General features: G+C 50.7%; 9 protein-coding genes across 9 annotated transcripts; 3 read left to right on the plus strand and 6 right to left on the minus strand.

The window, feature by feature from the left end:
* Positions 1-987: 987 nt before the first annotated feature.
* On the minus strand, positions 988-2260 carry HETIRDRAFT_437991 (uncharacterized protein; the record flags this gene model as incomplete). Its single annotated transcript, XM_009543145.1, has 2 exons — positions 1560-2260; positions 988-1472 (listed from the first exon to the last, which is right to left on the minus strand). Coding segments are annotated over exons 1-2 (1164 nt in total), but the record flags the coding sequence as incomplete, so codon positions are not given.
* An 895-nt stretch (positions 2261-3155) lies between these two features.
* HETIRDRAFT_307066 (uncharacterized protein) lies at positions 3156-3461 on the minus strand (the record flags this gene model as incomplete). Its single annotated transcript, XM_009543146.1, has 2 exons — positions 3156-3335; positions 3393-3461. Coding segments are annotated over 2 exons (249 nt in total), but the record flags the coding sequence as incomplete, so codon positions are not given.
* Positions 3462-5411: 1950 nt separating this feature from the next.
* On the minus strand, positions 5412-6299 carry HETIRDRAFT_413862 (uncharacterized protein; the record flags this gene model as incomplete). The annotated part of the gene is made up of 3 exons (XM_009543147.1): positions 5412-5936; positions 6005-6112; positions 6177-6299. The coding sequence occupies 3 exons, from the start codon at positions 6297-6299 to the stop codon at positions 5412-5414; spliced, it is 756 nt and encodes a 251-aa protein (XP_009541442.1).
* A 1640-nt stretch (positions 6300-7939) lies between these two features.
* Positions 7940-10602, minus strand: HETIRDRAFT_149771 (glycoside hydrolase family 18 protein). The gene is made up of 16 exons (XM_009543148.1): positions 10492-10602; positions 10424-10431; positions 10286-10364; positions 10150-10233; positions 9846-10090; positions 9695-9784; positions 9538-9635; positions 9435-9475; positions 9366-9385; positions 9121-9308; positions 8929-9067; positions 8842-8854; positions 8721-8778; positions 8443-8659; positions 8341-8390; positions 7940-8292 (listed from the first exon to the last, which is right to left on the minus strand). The coding sequence occupies exons 1-16, from the start codon at positions 10582-10584 to the stop codon at positions 8105-8107; spliced, it is 1611 nt and encodes a 536-aa protein (XP_009541443.1). The 5' UTR covers positions 10585-10602; the 3' UTR covers positions 7940-8104.
* A 725-nt stretch (positions 10603-11327) lies between these two features.
* HETIRDRAFT_469686 (uncharacterized protein) lies at positions 11328-12838 on the minus strand. The gene is made up of 8 exons (XM_009543149.1): positions 12730-12838; positions 12602-12678; positions 12274-12543; positions 12138-12221; positions 11917-12081; positions 11719-11867; positions 11512-11660; positions 11328-11455 (listed from the first exon to the last, which is right to left on the minus strand). Exons 1-8 carry the CDS (start codon positions 12809-12811, stop codon positions 11400-11402), a joined length of 1032 nt encoding a protein of 343 aa, XP_009541444.1. The 5' UTR covers positions 12812-12838; the 3' UTR covers positions 11328-11399.
* Positions 12839-12978: 140 nt separating this feature from the next.
* On the plus strand, positions 12979-13533 carry HETIRDRAFT_306877 (uncharacterized protein; the record flags this gene model as incomplete). The annotated part of the gene is made up of 1 exon (XM_009543150.1): positions 12979-13533. One exon carries the CDS (start codon positions 12979-12981, stop codon positions 13531-13533), a length of 555 nt encoding a protein of 184 aa, XP_009541445.1.
* Positions 13534-14587: 1054 nt separating this feature from the next.
* Positions 14588-16126, plus strand: HETIRDRAFT_40696 (molecular chaperone, DnaJ superfamily; the record flags this gene model as incomplete). Its single annotated transcript, XM_009542018.1, has 5 exons — positions 14588-14659; positions 14717-14797; positions 14851-15418; positions 15478-15814; positions 15877-16126. Coding segments are annotated over 5 exons (1308 nt in total), but the record flags the coding sequence as incomplete, so codon positions are not given.
* A 308-nt stretch (positions 16127-16434) lies between these two features.
* On the minus strand, positions 16435-16722 carry HETIRDRAFT_99888 (uncharacterized protein; the record flags this gene model as incomplete). Its single annotated transcript, XM_009543151.1, has 2 exons — positions 16435-16475; positions 16578-16722. 2 exons carry the CDS (start codon positions 16720-16722, stop codon positions 16435-16437), a joined length of 186 nt encoding a protein of 61 aa, XP_009541446.1.
* A 706-nt stretch (positions 16723-17428) lies between these two features.
* HETIRDRAFT_42421 (major facilitator superfamily) lies at positions 17429-19698 on the plus strand (the record flags this gene model as incomplete). Its single annotated transcript, XM_009542068.1, has 12 exons — positions 17429-17467; positions 17523-17669; positions 17722-17784; positions 17836-18121; positions 18173-18302; positions 18366-18430; positions 18484-18612; positions 18665-18741; positions 18794-18974; positions 19038-19231; positions 19283-19441; positions 19495-19698. Coding segments are annotated over 12 exons (1674 nt in total), but the record flags the coding sequence as incomplete, so codon positions are not given.
* Positions 19699-20709: the final 1011 nt, after the last annotated feature.

The raw sequence follows: 20709 nt of genomic DNA on the forward strand, positions 1-20709 counted from the left end.
GCTTCGATCCGCTCACACGTCAACTTCCTCGTATCCCTGTGCGGCAGGACGCCCATTGACCCGCACTGTCAGCCTTCCACCTTGCACCCCGCCCTCGACATGTACCAGCAGCGCGCCCTGAACCCTCATCCTAGCTGTGGGCTGCAGCTGGCCGTCCAGGATTAGCTGTAGATCCACCTCTAGATCCCGAATCCGGGTGGGCGGGTAGAGGGCGGCGGAGAGTGGTCCCTTCTCGACCTCGAAGATCGGGGGACGACGAGCAGATTTTCCGTCGGAGATGACGGCGGTGGTGAGCAAGGGAGAATTCGGGGCGAGAGTCGAATCGGAAGCAGCTCCTTCGTCGTCGTTGTCTACGACATGGAAGTGATCCTCCTCTTCGTTCAATTCGTTAATAACGCTCAGCGTGTCGATGTCGGACCGCCCTGGCACCCGATTCTCTTCGTCTTCATCGTACGCGAGTGCGTCTTTCACGTGACACTCCTCCTTCTCCTTCCGTTCCTTCACTTTTTCCTTATCCGCATTGACAACGATACCTAGCACATGGACCGCGGCGAGCACCCGCAGGACGAAAAAGGCGCGCAGGAGCAGCGCAAGGAGCCCCTGCAGCGTCGCTGCGACATCGACCTCCGGCGTCGCGCCCAACTGATTGCTGCTCGGTGCTCCAGGCATCGTGAGCGTGAGGTTCGAGGACACGCTATGCGATGCCAGAGTCTCGAGCTCCGAGTCCGAGTCATCGGAATGTGCATTCTGAGCTTCCTGCGGTTCCGACGTTGGCTCCGGCTCACTTTTGGGCGCGGAAGGCGTGTCCTCCCCCATCGCCCCAGACGCGTCGTAAGACAACGGGAGCTCCGATTTTGGCTCCATTTCAGGCTCGACGTACGTGTGAGGCGTCAGGATCGCCACTTGCCATGGAGCATCTCCAGGTTCAGCCTCCGGCACGTCCGCCTCGACCTCATATACGCAGCTCACGATGCACTCACCGCCGGCCGGGCCCACGCTGAACGCGACGGGTTTTGTGGCTTCTACTAGGCGCAGCATAGATTGGCTGTACATCACATAAAGGGCAACGCCGTCTGCCGCAGGAAGGCCCCAGATTACCGAACAGGGCGTGGAAAGACATGGTCGCGGCGGTGCCCAAGTCGCTGGAAAGAGGGATGAAAGAGACGAGCGCGGGGTACTCTGTCGAAGATAGAACGACGTGGCCTGAGTGAGTGCCGAGACAACGCAGATTGAGAGCGGACGCGGCGGCATTGAGGGAAGGGATAAATCTCGAGAACACCAACGAGCAGACGTGGACGAGGGTATTGGGTGAGCAAGTCACGATGCCGGAGGCAGAGAGCGAGAGCGTGCCACCCGAACGCGCGTGCAGTGCGACGGGCTGTTGCAGCGCGAAAGTGCCGCGTCCAGGGGTAGTGAGGAGCACGATGAAGGTTGCCCCTGTCACCTCTGATCCTGTTTCGTGATATCGAACACTGTAAATGGAACGGAAAGATAAATTTAGTATACAGTCTCGGAAAATAATTTGGGGTGCCGCCGCTCAGCGGTCTGCACCTGCATACCTTGAATCCCCGATGGCCCAGCAGCCCCAGCGGTCTGCCTGGCGCACCCGAGCAAATTCTACAGAGTGAGAATCTGCCTCCGCCTGGCCGCGGGCTTCGAAATCACGGCCACCGTCCCGCGGCGCTACGGCCCAAGCGTCCGAGACATCGAGCCAAGGGTCCGCCCGCTGGAGAACACACACAACGTCGTGCCCCGGCGAGCCCAGCCAGCGCACCTCCCCGTTGGGATAGAGCAGCCTATAGGTGAGCAAGAACCGACGCTCGGACTCGCCTTCGCCTAGAGCGTCCCGCCGCAGCCGCAGCTTGAGCGTCCAGCAGGCCTGGCCCTCTGGTTCTGGCTCCACTACAGCGTCAGACGACGGCACAAACGGAGCGGCTTCGGAGTCCACCAGCCCATGGGAAGGGAGGTCGACATCGGGCTGCAAAAAAGTGTAGGCAGCCCATTCGCCTGTCCCGCGTCCCTCAACCGGGGCATCCGTCCACGCCTGAAGTTGCACGCTATCACGTTGACAACCGAGTGCCTCTTCCCTGTTTAAGCGTGCTCTGAACACCAGTTGCACGCCCGCCCCCTCACGAATCTTGTCTCTGCTATCGTTATCAGATGCAGAGGGCGTGGGAATCGGCACGGTGTGCGTGCTCCCCAAGGCAGGAAAGAAGGCAAAGCTCGGTGTCTGGCCCATGGCGTCGCTGGACACTGTGAGGAAGAAAGTGGGGGGTCGAGAGTGAGAGACAAGGAGAGGGAGGTGATAATGGAACCTGTGGCACTGATTCGGGAGCTGAAGGACATACTGGAGACTCGAGGCTGCTGCTTACGGCGGGCGTGGAAGCGCCCAGGATAAGTCGGGACGACACTTACGAGAAACGCGTCATCGAGAACGGATCCGTGCTGCGAGACCGAGACCGAACATCGACATCGATGGTGGCTCCAGCGCACGCCGCAATCGCAGCACACTCGGAACAGACGTCAATAGGAATCGAGTCAGCCGAAGAAGAAACAAATGCAAATTCTGCCGAACAACTGAAAAAACGCAGCACACACATGGCCACCCCTCCCCACTCTCCTTTCCGCATCGATCAGGCCCATCATTCCCCTCGGCCTCGCCACCTTCCTCTGCTACCCCCATTTCCTCTGTGCCCTGCACCACCTCTCCCACCTCGGTAAGTTTCACCGCCCCTTTCACCGCCCCCTCCACCCCGCGAGCCTCGCCTGTGGCTCCGCCGCCGTGCCCGTTGCCCGCGTCCACCTCCCCTATCGACAATAGGTGCGCCTCGTCCGCGATTGTGACGGGACACGGGAGCAGGGCTACTCGGTTGCTCAGTCTGGCTACTCTCTTGCTCTCCATCCTGGGCTTCTCCGTCATTGTCCAAGTCACTTCCTTCATAATCGACATCGGCTGCCTCCTGTGCTTCGATAAGGCGAGCCAGAAGTGCGTCGTCTGCTGCGTATTCATCTTCTGAATCCACAAGGACCAGCGCTGGTAATGCACGAGCAACAGGGGTCTTCGCTTTACTCTCCCGCACCGTGGCTTGCGCTTTCCATGCACTAAAGACACGCGATCAGCCACGTCTCAAGAGGGCCGCATCTGGCCTGCGCACTCACTTTTTTCGCCGTTGCCATTCTGCTAGCTTAGACCCACCTTCTCGCCATCCCTCATCTCCGCTAGACACGAGAGCCTGTATATGCTTGTCGATCGTGTTGTCCATGGCAAAGTTCGGTATCATCGGCGCCTTGACGAACAGTTTTGATCTGCAGACAGCGCAAGTTGGAGCTTTTCGCTGTATCAGAAATTCGATATTCAAAGTGCGAATCGAGCTCAAAATGTCAGCACAAACGCTTTTCGAAATCCACTGCCATCCGCAATCCCCACAGAACGTATGTCCACATGGATTTCCTAGATGTGCAGCAGCACTGGAAGCAATCGGTGATCAAATCATTAGCGTCAACAAGACAACCCACAAAATATCACAGCATCTGGATAGACGAAAACATTAGTAGCCAGCCTCACGAAAAGCGATCCAGTGACGAGCAGCCGACATACATAGGACATGTCAACTCATCTTCAAAATCGCTTAGTATCTTTCTGAGCCCTGCGTTAGGTGACTCTTTCTGCTTTCCCTTCGCCTTCTTCGATGACGACCCCGCGACAGGGGTCGATGACGCTTGTCTGAGCCGCTTATGCGCAGAACCCTGTCCCTTTGGTGTCTGTGGATCCACAACAACTACTGAGACATTTCCCTCGACGACCCTGCTTCCTTTACGAGTCCTTCGAGGAGACGAGGCTGTGATAAGTTACCAACGTTAGTTAGGTTTAGGATTAGTGGGCTGAGCGCACGTACATTCATTCGGACCTACGAGCGCATTGCCATGCACGTGTTCCGAGTGACGTCTGTGATTCTCGTGTCGAGAGCTATAGAAGGCCTGAGGTGAAATTCGCGAGTTGTCAGTGAAGGCTATAGTTTCCGTGAAAGTCCGTAAATGCATTGTCGTTGTCGTTGAGTTATTTACGCAACACTCACACTGTATGCCTCTCAAAGCCGTGGTGCTTGAAGTTAGAGAAGAAAGCAATTGTGGTGCGGATGACGATGGTCTGAAGGCACTCGGGCCTTAGCATACAGCCCAGTTGTTAATGTTCGGTAGTGCATACATCAACGTTTATGGGATGAGTGAAGCGCACCTGTCGTCATCCTCTCTTCAAGCACGTCTAATTCAACCAAAACTGAGGCATCGACATCGTCGAACTCGTACTCCTGCGCACTTTCGGGCGTCGCAACCCCTGCTGACGGCGCAGGGTTTTCAGGCGCTGTGACAGTTGAATTTTGCTGGCGTGCACGAGACGTAGATGGATTAGATTCGCTGCAGTCAGCGAGGCCAGGAATTGTATTCCAGTCGATTCCCCCAAAGGGGTCAAAGAGCGCGTCGAACTCGTCTTCGCTGTCACCTCCGGGTGGCGGCATTGGCCTCGGTTGATCGCAGCAAGGCGTATGAGTCGATGGGTGGCCCAGGCGGAGATTGTTGAGCTATATTGCGAGGACCCGGCAGGAGTTTGGGCGAATGCTGCGCGCTGAAAGGGAGTTGCCGCTGCTGGTAAGAAATTCAGCATGGGAAGAACGCGCCATCACGTGGTGTAACGGCACCGTCACGAGTCGCGCTCATTTTAAGCCAAAACTCTAAGCACCTGCCATGAAAAATCCCAAGCACCGTGACATCGAGGAGCAGAGCCCTGAAACCCTCCAATACAATTCAACCAGTCCGTGAAGCGTCAATGTATAGAAGCGCATCTAAGTGGACCGGATACCCATGCGCGACATGCTACCGACTATCGACCATCCCAAGCTTCGAGTCTTGGCCTTTGCATATGCCCATCGATTGTCCTGCCCTCGTTCACGCAAGAGTCCGCTTGCGGAGTATCCGACACTTCTTCGGGCATGGCCTAGCTACGAGACAGGTCAGCAGAGCATCCAGCGGCTCGCGCAATCCTTGGCATGTCTATTCTAAGGTCTCACAAACACATGTGCAGCGGGTTTGTTCGCATATCGACCTCGCATTCGCACGATCCTGCTGTCAGTATGAATACCCGAAGCTCGCGGGTGTGTCCCTCATGCCTCAATCATCGCCATGATCATCAAGAACTTCTAGAAATCTCATCTGAAACAAAACACAGTCATCCCACAACAGAACGTTGACGCGAACAAACCGAGAGGCATACTGTAAGATACTATAGAAGAATAGACGATAGGACAAATAAATACGAAACTACGGACACAACATTCGGGAACATAGGGAAAAGGAAAACAATATGAGCACAGATTACAGGACGGAGTACAGAAACGGACTGATACAATGATCGTACATCAAACCGAAACAACTGCAACAGAATTCGCGTTTGAATGGTGGCCTCGCACAGGAGCAGCGCGGTCCATGATGCCGTCTCGGGGCGATCCCCGTCTCTCTGCCTCCTCACGTGCCGCCTCGCGAGCGCCCGCAGATAGAAGAGAGCCGATGTCCATAGCACTCCGCGAATGTGGCGAGTGTTGTGTAGAGTCGCTTCGAGTGGACGAGTAAGGTGACGAAGGTAGCTGCGGTGGTGACGATGGCGTGGGAGCACGTGGGACTGAGTGATGATTTGCATGTGGGGACTCGGATGTCCGATGGCGTTTGCGCGGATGAACTGTATGTGAGGACCTATGTGGCTCTTTGTTGATACGGGGAGAGTATGACGAAGGATTTCCATTCGATTGAGGAGAGAGCCCTGGATGAGAATAAGCACCAAATGACTCCAAATAGGGGTGGTCATTGGGGCTTTGATGGGCCGAGGGTGGGACGAGCTGATAATACTCGAGCATTGAGCGATGTAAGGAAGCCATAGAAGCTATCCGCTGAATGAGGAGCAGTCACATTATGAGACCCGTGATTAACGTTCGACTTCACTGGTAGGGTTCCATACCTGATCTTCGGCGCTTTTCGCATTAAGCATGGCCATCAACATCTCTCTGTCACCGTCCCCGCGTGTACGGTACGCTCCAAGAATCTCGCGCAAGCTTGGAGGGGGCGGCTGATGGAAATCAGGTAACATCTCAGCTTATCAGCCTTGGCGGAGTGCGCAGATGCGGCGTTACCTGTTCAAGAATTTGCCATGTCGAAGAGATGAGCCTCTCCGGTTTGTTCAACGACTGGGGAGGATATTCGGCAATGGCGGGATGGTCAGAGGAGTGGGGTGGAGGGGAAGCTACGGAACCCATATGAGCGAGTCGAACAAGAGGAGGTAAGGGGCGAAAAAGGCTGACGAAAGACAGACAGAACGATGGCAGGGCTTTTGAGCAAAGCCAAGTCCAAGAATCTATCTTTGCACTTCCGTGGCAGGGGTAAAATTAGAATGCCAAGACCAAGAACTATTTTTTGCTGTTCCGGGCTCTGTTCGACGAGCGCACGTAGCCCCAGATGACAGATCGGCGACAGGAGAACGCATCCAACAAACGAGAGATGCTGATAAACAGGATGGACTGAGTGGTGCAGGCACAGACGATGAGAGCGGAAGAGATGGTGTTGGGATCTAACGGAGGTGGTGGTTGTGACTTGTTTGGCGACGCCCAGCTATTTTCGTCCAAAGTCTTGGCACTTGAGCAGTCTGGCTTGAATGGAAACCCGATGTGACCTGTTCTATATTTGCTTCCTGCCTCTTGCCCACCTCGGGCCACAGCGCTATGAGAGTACTTGTACACCGCATCAGCAACATCAGCCTGCGCCGCTGTGACATATTATATTTGTGTGATGTCCCAGGCTTTTGCACCATTAATAGAGTAGGCTTGCTCATCTGGCTCCGCGATTTCCCAGTCTGGGGAACAGCGCTATGTAATAAGATTTGATCGGTTCTGACCTGCTCAACTTTCGAAACCAGTCAACTGGAGTCAACTGGCCAGGATATTAGTAGAATATCCACAGTCAAATGCAAGCGCCCAATTCGCGAATTGATTTGGCCTCACGGGTGAGGGCCCATGACATGATGGGATGTATCATGTTCTCGAGGGTTATGCGTTTATACTGTATCGCGGGCGCTCTTTACAGCCGCTGCTGTGCAATGCGCATTGGACAATCAATGTGTTGGGCACTGATCGAGCGTCTAGCGACCTCTTGTGTTTGTTGACGTTTTTAACACTTCACCTGTTCCTTCTGGAGCTTCCATCGCAAATCCACTTAGAGCGACCCGACCAAACACGCCCGATATTCTCCTCACCGCGACATAAGTGACCCGACCGGTACAATGAACAGCAAAATAGGGCCGTATATTCGGCCCGCCGTTCACGACTTCGTGGTCACACGACGATCTTGATACCCAATGCCCAGTCTATCTCTGTCTATCTGCGCAATTTGGAACCATTGACTTACTTTTTTTGTCGACCTCGGCCTTTGAGCTTAGCGAGACTCCTGCTCAGACCGGATTTCCGGTCCAGTAAGAACCTGAAATTCGCGGCCCGGAGACTGCCAAATCTCCCAGCACGCACGTCATATAGCAAGGAGCAAACCAAAAACTCAATCCGGGCTCGAAGGTAAAGATGATCTTGTTCGAACGTGCTATGCTGATGAACATCTAGAGGCCAGAACTTCCAAACCAGCACTTGTGACACCACACACAATGGTTAATCAACTTTTTCGAGATGTGAAGCATTGTCTTCAACGATTTCCAGATACAGACCATGACTCAAACAAGCTATTTAGTTGCATGCATAGGTTGTCGATCACAGGCAGCGCACCCGCATTATTTGATTGAAAATTACGCCAGGATCATGATATCAAGCGCAAGGATTCTCTGACCTAGTGGTCATCGAAATCACGGAGGGTTGCCAGTGAGTTGCCTTTCACAAAACATCTATCATGATATAATGTGAGCACACAGCCATAAATTCCTCAAATACATAATCGTAAAATTAGATGTGATCAAACCGCCACTCAGCGCTCGAGGTGAGCGAATAATCAAGACAGGTGACTGCAATTCCAAAAAGCACTTGATGCCGTGCACATAACGGAGTCAGGGCCGAGGATAACAAGTCTAGACTTGGATGTCTCGCTCGGAGTCCGGTTTGGCCGGGCGAGACAGGTGGGACGTAGAACCTGTGGTCTCCGTCCACGTAATATTTCCAGCTTTCAAAATTGAGGGAGGGTCGGTCGAGTTCTTGGTGACAGATGCGGCCACTGAGACGGAACACTCGCCATCATCGGTCCAAACTCCCGCAGAGCCTGAGCTGAACTATGAGCGACTGCAAGCGAGAAACTATCGAAACCCACCACCGGGCGTGTCGTTTTCTGTCCACCATTTGGCTGTCCACAGATGGCCGCTAAATTGTGCCATCAGCATGCCTGATCATGAAGGTATCACTATAGCTATACCTGTAAATTACCTGCTGCCCGCCAGTGTACGCAACGGAGCTTATCCAAGCAGCAATTCCGGCACAGTTACCACCAGACGTGGGTGTAGATGACGGTGCACTGCTGGTGGAGCTGGTGACGGGGGGTGACGTAGTGGTAGTGGGTGGCTTAGAAGTAGAAGACTGAGAAGTTGTCGGTGCAGAAGTACTGGAGGATCCCCCTTGCGAGCAGGCACTAACTGTAAAAATGGGAACGGTGTTCGTTCTTGAGATCAGAAATCATTGAAAGAAGGGACATACTTGCGCTCCAGTCGCTGTTCGTGTTGCTAGAGGGCTGAGAGGCAGACCACCATTTCGCCTGGTGGAGTGGACACGATTCTTTTAGAACATATTTTTTGATAGACACACAGGATGGCCCTACCTCCCATATATAGCTGTGTGATTATGGTGTTTCCAATTTGAATTGAGGGCATCTGGGCAGCCTCGATAAGACAAACCGCCTACTCACCCGCCGTAGGACACCTGAGAACCCTCAGTATATGTATTTCCAGAACTCCACGCAGGCGCCGAGCAAGTAGGGAACGAGAACCCAGTTCCACCAGCGGCAGTCAGCGTATTCTTGATTGCGAGATCATATCGATTGTTGACTGAAGTTCGCTGAATTTTCCCAACAAGAATAAACTATTTGATTCCGACCTACCGTATGCTTGTGAGGCGTCCCAAAGCATCACTCCACCAAAGGACGGGAAACTCTTGCGCATTTGAGTTGCAATGTTGCTGAGCGTGTTGATATCCTGATATCCTCCTCCTGCCGCTGTGCTCGATGCTGGAGCACCGATGAAAATCTTGACATCTGGGTTGGGACTAATATTCCTTGCCCAGTAGTCCCTGATACATTTTCATTAGCTTATCACGTCGATAAATGATCATGTGCAACCACCGTACCAGAGTCCAAAGTCCCAGTCCTAAGATTTATCAGACAAGTGAAATGATCATAGAGAAAGAGATCCTTACTGAACTAGTATTGAAATTTTGGAGACCACACGGATTGTTGTCTTTGAGGTGGCGTCAATTGTATCAATGATGCATGAAGCAGTTAAAATAACACAAAACATACAAAATTGTACATAGACAGCATCAAAGCTAGCAGCGTCTAAAGTTGCACCCAATGATGCGTCAGGATACTCGCATTGTGGGGCTGCCGAGATATAGTATCTTCATTAAAAAAAGGAGGAAGCGATCAGATAAATTTGAGGGCATCGTGTCAAACCTACTGTTTACTAGCGCCGGTAGCATGCGAGCGTATTCTATTTACGAACGCGGCATAACCCGTAGAGGTCCCGCCCTCGATGTCCAAGTCGACCCTAAAGGAAACCATCAGCAAGCAATAGCATGCGTTCTGAACTCGCGAAACGTAGTTTTTACCCATCAAGAACAGCGCTGCCGAAAGGTCGGGTAGAGCTGCTGCCACCGAGGAAAAGGTTCCATATAGTGTCTGCAAAGCTCTGACCTTGAGTGTCATCTGTAAACCCAACGCCTCCACCAGCACCTCCCAAACTCAGAGTCACGATCTTCCCCTTTGACTGGCAAAATTCAATGTCAGATGCCAATGCGGAGCAGTTAGGCAGAGAAGAGCCTGAGAAAGTGGTGTTATCGGTAGGATTGCACGTCTAGAAGTAAATCCCGATCAGTGCAGGCGTGTATAAGCAAAAAATGATCTCGGCATTACGTTGGCCAAATTCATAGATGGAAGGCCCCCAGGTCCGAAAAACACATTAAGAAAGGCCACTGGAATGACATCAATAGCATCATCCTAGTCGAAAATTCCATTAGTGGAGTAACATGTCCGTAGAATGAGTACTGACTTGACAATAGTATGCTAGGTTCTTCTGATAATTAGCCGTATCAGAGTGTGTAGCACCGTACGAGTTCTGACCCCAGTAGCTATATTGATACTCATTCAGGTTTGACATCGCGGAGAAATCTCGCTTTCCTCAACTCACACAGCAACCTAGGAGCTCAGAGATGAACAACCTGCTGAAAAGCCGTTCAAAGGACAAAAATGACCCACGTTATCGAAACGTGAATTGTCATAAGCAAAAACGTTCTGTATGTGAGCTGACAACAGCAAAGCTCCCGAAATAAGCAGGTCGTAGGGTCCCATAGTGGCTTGCTGCAAAAGAGAGGACTAGTGACTTTCAAAAGAGGTATCGTACATCGCGTAGATATACTGCTGGCAGGCTGTGCATGACCGTCTACGGGCGGGAGTGAGGTTAAAAAATAAACGTTATGGGATCAGACGACACCTTATCGGTGATGCCCTATCGTAGTAGCCATGCGTCTACGAAGCTCGAGTAGACCACCAAACAAAGATAGATCGCCGCCACCGCTGCCGCTCCTGCTTGGGCGTTACGAATATGTATAGATCAGTAAAAGTTCTATAACCGATAAGTAGCCGACAACTCCCGACAGCGATTGAGCCGATGCGACTGTGCATGGCAAATTTCCGGTGTAAGGACCCTGGGCATCGTTCTTGGTCGAGTGTGATGTAGCAAATTTAGATGAATGATGTAAGGAAGGACATCCACATGTCTCCAGCTTCATGCCGTGATCACCTACGTTTGGCCATTTCAAAGGATCAGCTGTGAGTCCAATTCGGCAGCCCCCAAAAATCGGATTCTTGAGATACAATGTAGGAGCCCTTATAGTCTCTGATCATGGCAGTCGTATTTAATTCTCATCCATCGATCTACCTAGCTTCTTAGGGTGATTAGCAAGTTCTTAACGACCAAGTATGAAAACACTATACTATTTATGACCTATTTCGGGCGTCGATCCTCGGATACAATTTGGACTTGACGCGTAGGCATCCAATTAAATCGAGAAGTGACTATCTCGCGTCATCGGAAAAGTGAAACAGAGGACAATGATTATTTACGCTGAGATTACAAAGGAACAACCCATGTAGCTCGAAGTGCATTAAGCCAGGGTGATCTCGCTTTCTGCAATAGGAATTGTAGCGTTTCTAATCGGCTCTGCGATTGAAATATTGAACTGTGAGTTTTTCAGAAAGATGAGTTCCGTAACATACCGAAGTAAGCGTGCGCTTGTGCTTCGCGTGCAGTGAGCCGTTCTTGATGGTCGTAGCGAAGTAGTTTATCCAAGAAATCGATCGCTTCATTAGAGATGTACCGTTGATTCTCAGATGTGATGAAGCGACTCCACGGCTTTCTCGAATGCCTGGATTGAAGCAGTGGCTGAGAGAGCCTTGACGGTCGGGAGGGAAATTGATATATACCTGGCGAGGATCTCATCGTACTGAGCCTCCAACTCGATATCATACTTCTCCAGGTATGCGAAAAGCTCATCTGTACCTAGAACCTTGGCAATCTTTACCAACTGATCGTAGTTGTCGTGTCCATGGAAAAAAGGTTCTTTCCGGAAGATCTACACAATGAACGTGAGCTCGAAGCATTCGTCATCGCAAAAGACTCACCATTGACGCAAACATGCAGCCATAACTCCACATATCTAAGCTGTAGTCGTATTCTTGAAAGTCCACAAGCAGCTCGGGACCCTTAAAGTACCGTGAGGCGACACGAACATTGTATTGAGTTTTAGGGTGATAGAACTCGGCCAATCCCCAGTCTATCAATCGTAACTGCATATGCAAGTCAATTGATGCACGGTATAAGAATGCAGAATTCCAACGCATACTTTGCGACGTTCGTGGTCTATCATGACGTTGTGTGGTTTCACATCCCGGTGCATGATTCCCTTAGAATGGCAGAAATCGAGTGCCTGCAGATAAAACTCAGCTGCTAAGGGAGAGCTCAAGTTCGCATTCACTTACCTTCAACAGCTCAAACATGTAGAATCGTACATCATGGTCGGTGAACCGCGGATACAGTATCTTGAAATCAATGTTGTGCACGGCTTCTGTGATCAGGCTGGGTATCTTGGAGGACGGGTCCCGAACTACATCCAGAAGGGTAACAACATTTGGGCCACCCGCCAGATTTTGTAAGATCTTGATCTCTCTCTTGATTTTCTTCTTTTTGACAGGTTTCAATACTTTGATCACACATTTCTCATCATTGACGATATTCACGCCCTCGAAGACCTGCGTAGGAATATGAAGGGACATATACTCAGTCTGCTTGAGAGAGACACAGACACACCTCTGAGTATTTCCCTCTTCCAACTTTCCTAACAATTTCGTAATGATCCTGCGAGCCCCACTGCACTTGAAGATTGTCTATGAAAGCAAAATCAGCATAGCTACGCTAATGAAGAGATCCTTACTAACCATACTCGTGCCATGAAGGCCCAAGTTTGGCGTTCACATCAGCGTAGATCCGTGCGACAGATGCATTGGCAACACGGCCCATTGAACAGTAGTACAGTAGAGTAGATGGGGATGGTTGAGGCGCTGCTGAGCAGTTGCTGAGCCCACTGAAGGATAGAACAAGCGCTTGTTCTGATCATATTTAGAAATTACATCCCACGCTCACAAATACGATCTCATGCCCGACTTTATCGACGTCGACATCTGGCGATGCCGCATCAACGGAATACACCCAAAAACTGGCCGATTCATATCCAATACACTCAATCGCAGTCGTATCACTCATCGGTTTCAAGCGCTATCCGTTCCTTCGTAGAAGGCACCGTTGCCAACTTACCGACAAAGGCAGAGAACTTACGGTCTTCTTTCATAATCCAACCCATATCCGAGCCATCTCATCCTGTGTGTGGACAGTACGGTCTGTTTGCCACTGGAAAAATTGCTGCACGTGTACACATAGTCGATTACATCGGAGAGGTGCATTGCGATGACAGGCCTGACTCCGATTACGATATGTCGCTCTATCGATTTCACGACGGAACCAGTGTCGGTTCGGATGCCAGTCGAATGGGAAACGAGGCCAGATTCGTCAATGACTATCGGGGCATTCGGACCAAACCAAACGCAGAATTTAGAGATGGGAGGAGTGTCTCGGGCGAGTTGAGGATGAGCATTTGGAGCTTGTCGGAGCCAATAAAGAAGGGGGACGAGATTGTGGTATCGTATGGCAAAGCGTGGTGGAACGCTAGAATGACCAGAGATTGATTGTTAAAGCCCGACGATGATCACCGGCCCTACGTTTCTGTGAGGTCTCTGTGAACGAGAAGGTCAGCACCCTGTGCGTATCTATCAGCAGTGTTCCCTGATAGTCACTGCATTGGCCCGTTTCAGGTGACGGCCCGAATGCTCGCTACACCGCACCCTGAGGAAAGCTTCTAAATCTTGAGGACGGGGAAATCAGACGTGGCCTTTTGAGTAGATATCATACCTTTTGGCACTGAGGAGTATGTGACGAAAGATTGAGAAGGCACGACATTTGATGTCCGTAGTCACAGCTTTACACACCAGCGAGCCATGTTAGGTCATATGGAAATGGGAACGTTCTCAGGTCAAGTTGGTGATCACTAGGTTGCACATGTTCTTTCAGCAATTGAACTAGCTTTCAAGGCATCGGACCGAATTTAACTCGCCGGTGAAGCATCGTTGCCTTTGGACGGTGTGGATTGCGCGATTGTAGGTTCATCTAGGTCCATGTAATCATGTCACGGAAGGGTGCATATTTCCTATTTAGATTACAGCCAGCGGAGAAGCTCCCTTCTCGAATATGTGTGCCATTCAATATGTCAACGAACTCTCAAGCATCATGAAAGACGGACAAATCAGTTGAAAGGCCAGTGATTAGCGGTAAGCGTAACGCGTCCAGACAATGAGCACGTGATATTTGGACCGTCGCATGTGACTCATCGTAGATGAAATTTCCACATTGTTGACCACGACCACCGACCACTGCAATAGCAGACGCGCGGACATTTCGAATCAACTTTATCAGGTGTCTTTATGTCTCCACGTCTGTCCTCGCAAGGCATAACTTCCTTCATCCATTTCTATGCCTGCGCTCGGGCTGGAGCCATTCCACGCAAGCCATTGGGGAATCATCGCACGCTGTGCCTTCAGGCAGGTTGTCACAATGCTCAACGAGTCGAGCAAGTCTTGAGTGGAATAGGAAAGGTGTTGTATATAACCAAATTCTCCTCATTGTAAGTCTCATATCCGGTCATATCAGCGTCAATTCCACGCATCTGCTCCCTCGCGCGCGGCAAAGAATCCATATGAAGTTCTTGGGGTGGGCAAGGATGCAAGTGCGGCCGAAATAAAAAAAGTTTACTTCTCAGTAGGTTGATTTCAGCCTCCCATGACACGGAACTCGCTGCTGATGACCATCCCACAGCTAGCTCGAAAGTATCATCCTGATACCAACCCTGACAAAAATGCAAAAGCGAAGTTTGTGGAAATACAGGAGGCTTATGATGTACAACCAACATGAATGTTCTGTTAGAGATGCTGCTTATGACACCTATCCAGGTCCTTAAAGACGACAAGAAACGAGCGGCCTACGATCAGTACGGCACGGCGTCACAACAGCCCGGCTTCGATCCCAACGCGACTGGGGGTAATCCGTTCGGCGGTGCTGGTGGTTTCAGCGGCTTTCATGACTTCAGTGGTGCGTTTGGAAGTCGTGGTCAAGCAGATATATTCGAACAGCTGTTCGGTGCATTCGGAGGGCGTGCTCGTACTCGGGGTTCACCTTTCGGTGGACATGTTCGTGGAGAGGATCTCGAGGCTACTGTTGGCGTGAGCTTTCTAGAGGCCGCAAAGGGCACGTCCCGGACAATCCATGTGATGCCAGTTGTTGATTGTTTGCCGTGTTCGGGGAGCGGGCTGAAAGCAGGAGCCAAGAGAACGACTTGCAAAACCTGCGGAGGCTCGGGCTCTGTGTCTTATGTCATAGACAATGGGTTCCGGATGGCTAGCACTTGTACTGCTTGTCATGGTTCGGGAACCAGTGTGCCTCATGGGAGTCAGTGTGGAGATTGTGGTGGAGTGGGTAAGGTTCGTCAAAGGAAAAGCGTCAAGGTTGACATCCCTGCTGGTGCGTTCATCGTCTTCTATGCCACAGAACCTTCAACGATTTCCGTCTCTTCCTTGCAGGAGTGGAGGATGGTATGACTATACGTGTGCCTAACGCAGGAGATGCGGCGATTGAAGGCAAAGGCCAGCCAGGTGATTTACTTGTGCGAGTCAATGTCGCGGCTTCCAAGGTCTTTCGTCGTCAGGGAGCGAACCTCTACCACGAAGCTAGAATACCTTTCCACACCGCCCTTTTAGGCGGGAGGGTACGCATTCCCACTCTTGATGGTGAAGTCGATGTCCGCGTTCCTGGAGGTACACAGCAAGGGGAGGAAATGCGACTCAAAGAACGTGGCATCACGCCAGTCTATGGCGAGAAGGGGGATTTGTTCGTCCAATTTAACGTCAAACTTCCGAGGTGAAGCATCTCAGAGTTGAATTGTGCCACTTCTTCTACTCAGGCTTTTGGTTTTTGAACAGATCTCTATCTCCGCGTCAAAGGGACATCTTACAACAATATGCCGACGATGTGGAGGGCCGAAGTCCAGGGCCGACAAAAAATGCTTCAGACGATTCAAACGCCCCACCGTCTTCGAGTAGCAGACCTTCCAAGACCTCAATTCATGATGACAACGGTAGGGATCCTTTCACACCGCCATTGTCCCATTCTATTGGCGATGGTTGGTTATCTCGCGTATGGAGAAGAATAAGAGAGCTCACTGGGTCTTGATTATTGCATAATATTCTCCCTGGAACATCTGTCGATCGCTTTCACCTCTCTCCGGCATCTCAGGTCAACGATCTGAGCAGCGGACGAGCGAGTCCGACCCCATACAAGAGGAGAAGAGGAGGGCGACGGCATCGTAGACATAGAAGGCTTCGCTCCTTATTTAGTCATACATCTGACTCGGTATAATGTTCTCACTCCCGGCCAATTTTATGTTCAAACCCGGATTTCAACTGGACCAGATGCGGTTGTTCATCATGATCATATAAAATAGTGTGCTACCAGGTAGCACCAAGGTCTCCGATTTTGTATTATAGTGCCTCCGTGGACACGAGGACATCGTATGGGTCCGCTAGGGCCGGTAAATCAGCTGTGAGCCATTACTTGTTTTTTTTTACCGTTGTCTACTTACATCGTCCGTGATCGTCCCTTTTTTGTATGTCTTGTTACGTACCTTTGGCCATAGCGTTCTCTCCACGCGCACTCGGGTCGGGGTCCCCGAACCCTGTCTGTGATTGAGTGGCCAAACTCGCTGGCAGTCTCTGGGAAACGCGTTCTTTTACCTTTTCATGATTCGTCAAGCTCGCATCAGGAGTCATGATGAGACATGTCCGCTTCTTCTCTTCTCTTGCCTGGGCCCGCAACGACTTGAGAGGCGTCACAGAAACAAACATTATTTGTCCCGATCGGCATCGTTCGAGTCTAAAGGTAAGTTTTCCAAGATCTCTTCTGTAGGATCTTCCTCCTTCAATGGGATTTCACAGTGCCGAAAGTGTCTCTGCAGCGAGTTGCCCCTGATCCTTGACCAGTCAATGGAATTCTGGACGAGGGACGGGGTGATTCAAAATCCAACCTCCCCGCCGATATAAGAATGTCCACACGAATAATGACCCATCCCATCGTCTCTCCTGTGGTCGGCTCCACCGTCACTCTTCATCTTCTCGAGCCTCGAATATTCCGGTTCTATGACGATGAACTCGGCTCTACACTTCCCTTCCCGCGCACCATCTGCTGAGTGCTGTAGCCCCGTACTGTTATCAGCGCAGGGCGATAAAAAAACAGACGCGAAAGTACTCTCTCCACAGTCTACGCTTGCAGGTAGCGCTTCCCCTTTTTCTTTCTCCGGTTCGCTAGCATGCAGCACCCCATCTTTATGCGGTAAAGAGTCACCTACAAGCAGCACCACGACGCTCCGCAGTATCGCCTCTTCCCCTCGCCTATCGACACTGAGGATATTGATAGCTCATATTGGGTATAACATGATTTCATTGTGTATTTTAAACACCAAGACTAATACGGAGCGCCAGTGCTGCCATGGCCTTATTCCTAGCTACAACGGACTCCGTACGTACATGATATTTTAGTCATCATCGCCTTCTAATTTTCCTTTTTGAGACAGACCATAGTCTCGACCAGCCTGCCCACCATTGCTAATGAGTTCGAGGCTTCTCAGACCGAGTATACATGGGTTAGCGTGGCGTACATGCTCACCCAAACAGTGTGCCAGCCGTTCTACGGGAGCATCTCAGATCTGGTGGGAAGAAAAGTATGTCTTCGCGCGTCTCAATGTGCCACACCTTCAATAAAAATGTCTATAGAATGTTCTCTATGTCAGCATCAGCATCTTCGCCTTGGGATCTTTGCTTTGCGGGGCGGCTCAAGTATTCGGACTCTACTTCTCATCGGTGTCCACGCTGACACTGCACTCTTAGAGTATCACATGGCTAATTCTTGCTCGCGGCTTGGCAGGAGTCGGCGGTGGCGGAATTGTCAGCTCTGTATGGGTCATTACCTCCGAAATTGTGGAGGTGCACAAAAGGGCAACATGGTCTCAGGCTCTGAGTATCACTTGGAGCTGTTCAGCAATAGCAGGCCCTCTTCTTGGAGGTGTTTTTAGTAGTGCGTTCAGTACACTCGTTCTCGCCTCTATATACCTTCCTTATCGTCATCTTATCGTCATAGGTCAAGGAAACTCTTCGCTAGGCTGGAGATGGGCATGTACGTGTCGGCATCACGCTTCCGTTTGGTTTTTGCTAATATCTATCGCAGTTTACTTGAACCTACCCGTGTGCCTGGTGGCCACCATCGTGCTGGTTTTATCCCTCTATGGTGCGGGACCCAAGCGACCGAAAGGTGCATCATGGAAGGTCTTCCTACAAAGATTTGACTTCATCGGACTGTAAGTGACCAAGTTGCCTGCCATCTATACGCTGTCTCATCACTGGGGTTCGGTGTCATGCAGAGCTCTGTTCATATCCGGGTCTTGTTGTATCATTGTGGGGTTCAGTTTCGCAAGTTCAAATAGTTGTGCGTCTGATGAGATTCTCTCATCTTCTTACACCGAGACCTTTATTTCTTAGGGACTGCACCATCGACAGTGGTTTTGATCATTGTCGGAGCTTTGCTCCTTGCATGTGCAGGCTGGTATGAGTTAAACACTTCGCGAGATGCTCTCTTCCCTCCAACCGCTTTCAAAAATATCACAATTGGTAAATTGGCATACTGTTTCTCAAAATTATCATATGTCGATGATATCTCTAGTTATCATTCTAATCGTCAACTTTCTTCACAATTTCGCATTCAACGCCGGGACATTTTATTTGGCTCTGTACTACCAGGTAAAGAGGGATGCATCATTGTACTGATTACATGTTGAACTTCTAATCTTAGGCTGTCAATAATTCCACACCCCTAACAGCTGGATTGATGTTGCTTCCATACTCTCTCGGCTCGTCACTCGCCTCTTTCCCTGCTGCTTGGTTCATTCACTACCGACAGCAACGAACAAACAATACTAGTGGTCAGAAACTAGTTATCTGCATCGGCTTGGCAATCTCATGCCTGGGCTTTGGTAGGCACACTATCTTATTCACCAAAATATGTCATGACGTTACTGATACCCATCACAACTCAGGCCTTTTGCACTTACTTGAGGACAATACTCCTCGCAACATGCAATCTCTTCTGCCGATTATCGCTGGCTTCGGTCTCGGCTTACTCTTTCATGCGCCTTATCAAATCTTCACGAACGCTCTCAAGCCCCATGAGCTGGCAACGGGCACCAGCGCATTCTTTCTCGTGAGATTCACTGGCGCTACAGTTGGACTAGTACGCTTTCCGTTCTTCCTTTCGTTACGAAACTGATCTGGGAGGTGTCAGGCTATCGCTGGGGCAGTTTTCCAGAACGAGTTATCTCACACACTCCCCCCTTCCTTTGAGGCGCAAGGCTTCGAGTCGTTCGACATGGATAGCTTATACTCCATCTCATCGCCCATGGAGCTATCACAGGCATTGCATGCCGTAGCGCTATCAGTCCAAGTACGCTACGTTTGATCTCTGCCCGTCTATCCAAAGCTAACTCTCGTTCCTAGAGTATATGGACACTCTGCTCCCCCTGCTTGGGATTCGCCCTCATGGTGTGTTCATGTGTGGTCATCGAACACGTGGCAGCTTGTGCTTATCTTATGTCATCGCTAGATCTCTCTTTTTCTGCGGCGATCATCGGTAGAGAGCCACGATGCACCACCGCCAGTCGATATACTGTCTGCCGGTCCGACACCTGCCAAAATATCTGAAGTGGACATAGAATCAAAAGTATAGTGTTGTATTGTACTTTGTAGTCATATCAGAACCTATAGAGCCTCGAAATATTGTTGTTGAAGCAAGCCTCAATCGTGGGCTAGGAGAAACAAACCGGGTCGATGATGCTGTACCTTGTACACGTTTTCGAAGCGTAGAGACCTGGGCCCTGAATAGTATTACTCATAAATGAAACGAGTGGAAATACAGATAAGAGTGTTTGTTTTGGCCAGTTCTTTTATGTCCCTTTACGAGAAAGTGGGTAGATCTTGAATCCACCCACCCACCATCCTCCACGTCATTACGAAAGGTTAAACATGACAAAAGCGAGCCCTATTAGTGTCCCCAATTTTGATTCAAATAGACTGAGGCCTTACGTCTTCAAAGGAAAAGCCGAACGCCGAAGAGCACATGAAGTGGAAGTGTCGCGGTCAAAATCGTACGTTTACGCGGCCCATGTCTAGATCCAGCCTCTGAAATCCTATTTGCAGAATTCGACCGAGTTCGACTCGCTGATCGGGGGTGGTAGATTGCATCTGGAATGAGGCACCACCAGATGTATTCTTTCCTATAATTAAATCATCTTGGGCCGATATTGGACTGGTGTTGGTAGTGTTAATTACATGAAGACATGGCCTGAGGATCCCTGCCAGAAGTGAGGCATCAATGGCCACGCAACATCGCAGAGAGGCGAAAAAACAGGCGACATAGTAGGCGACCATGCAGCCCATCAACGTCATATGCGTGCGCTACCCACGGAGACTTGTCGTGGGATTCTGACAAGCAAGGACCAATGCTAGACGGACATCAGAAAGTGGACTAGCGCACTTTGGCGTCAGGCTCAGCGGAGAAAAACAGATGTCACAGTCGAAAAAGCGACAATGAGGCAGGCTTACAGGCAGTTCTGCTGCCTCAACCATTCATTTTGGGAATGATGTTAGTCACCGGGCGGTCGGCATGTCACGACATGTGCCGGCCCCAATTCATGGGACTTGTGAGGGTCACTA

The sequence above is a fragment of the Heterobasidion irregulare genome (genome assembly GCF_000320585.1).
Source record: "Heterobasidion irregulare TC 32-1 unplaced genomic scaffold scaffold_01, whole genome shotgun sequence".
Lineage (NCBI taxonomy): Eukaryota > Fungi > Basidiomycota > Agaricomycetes > Russulales > Bondarzewiaceae > Heterobasidion > Heterobasidion irregulare.

Coding starts and splice junctions, on each gene's coding strand:
- HETIRDRAFT_149771 (XM_009543148.1), bottom strand. CDS start 10,584: ATGGGACCCTACGACCTGCTTATTTCGGGAGCTTTGCTGTTGTCAGCT. Junction 9,309..9,365: donor GACTGGGACTTTGGACTCTG/GTACGGTGGTTG, acceptor AAAATGTATCAG/GGACTACTGGGCAAGGAATA. Junction 8,660..8,720: donor GAACAGCGACTGGAGCGCAA/GTATGTCCCTTC, acceptor CCATTTTTACAG/TTAGTGCCTGCTCGCAAGGG.
- HETIRDRAFT_469686 (XM_009543149.1), bottom strand. CDS start 12,811: ATGGGCCGTGTTGCCAATGCATCTGTCGCACGGATCTACGCTGATGTG. Junction 12,544..12,601: donor GAAGAGGGAAATACTCAGAG/GTGTGTCTGTGT, acceptor ATTCCTACGCAG/GTCTTCGAGGGCGTGAATAT. Junction 11,868..11,916: donor GCTGCATGTTTGCGTCAATG/GTGAGTCTTTTG, acceptor TTCATTGTGTAG/ATCTTCCGGAAAGAACCTTT.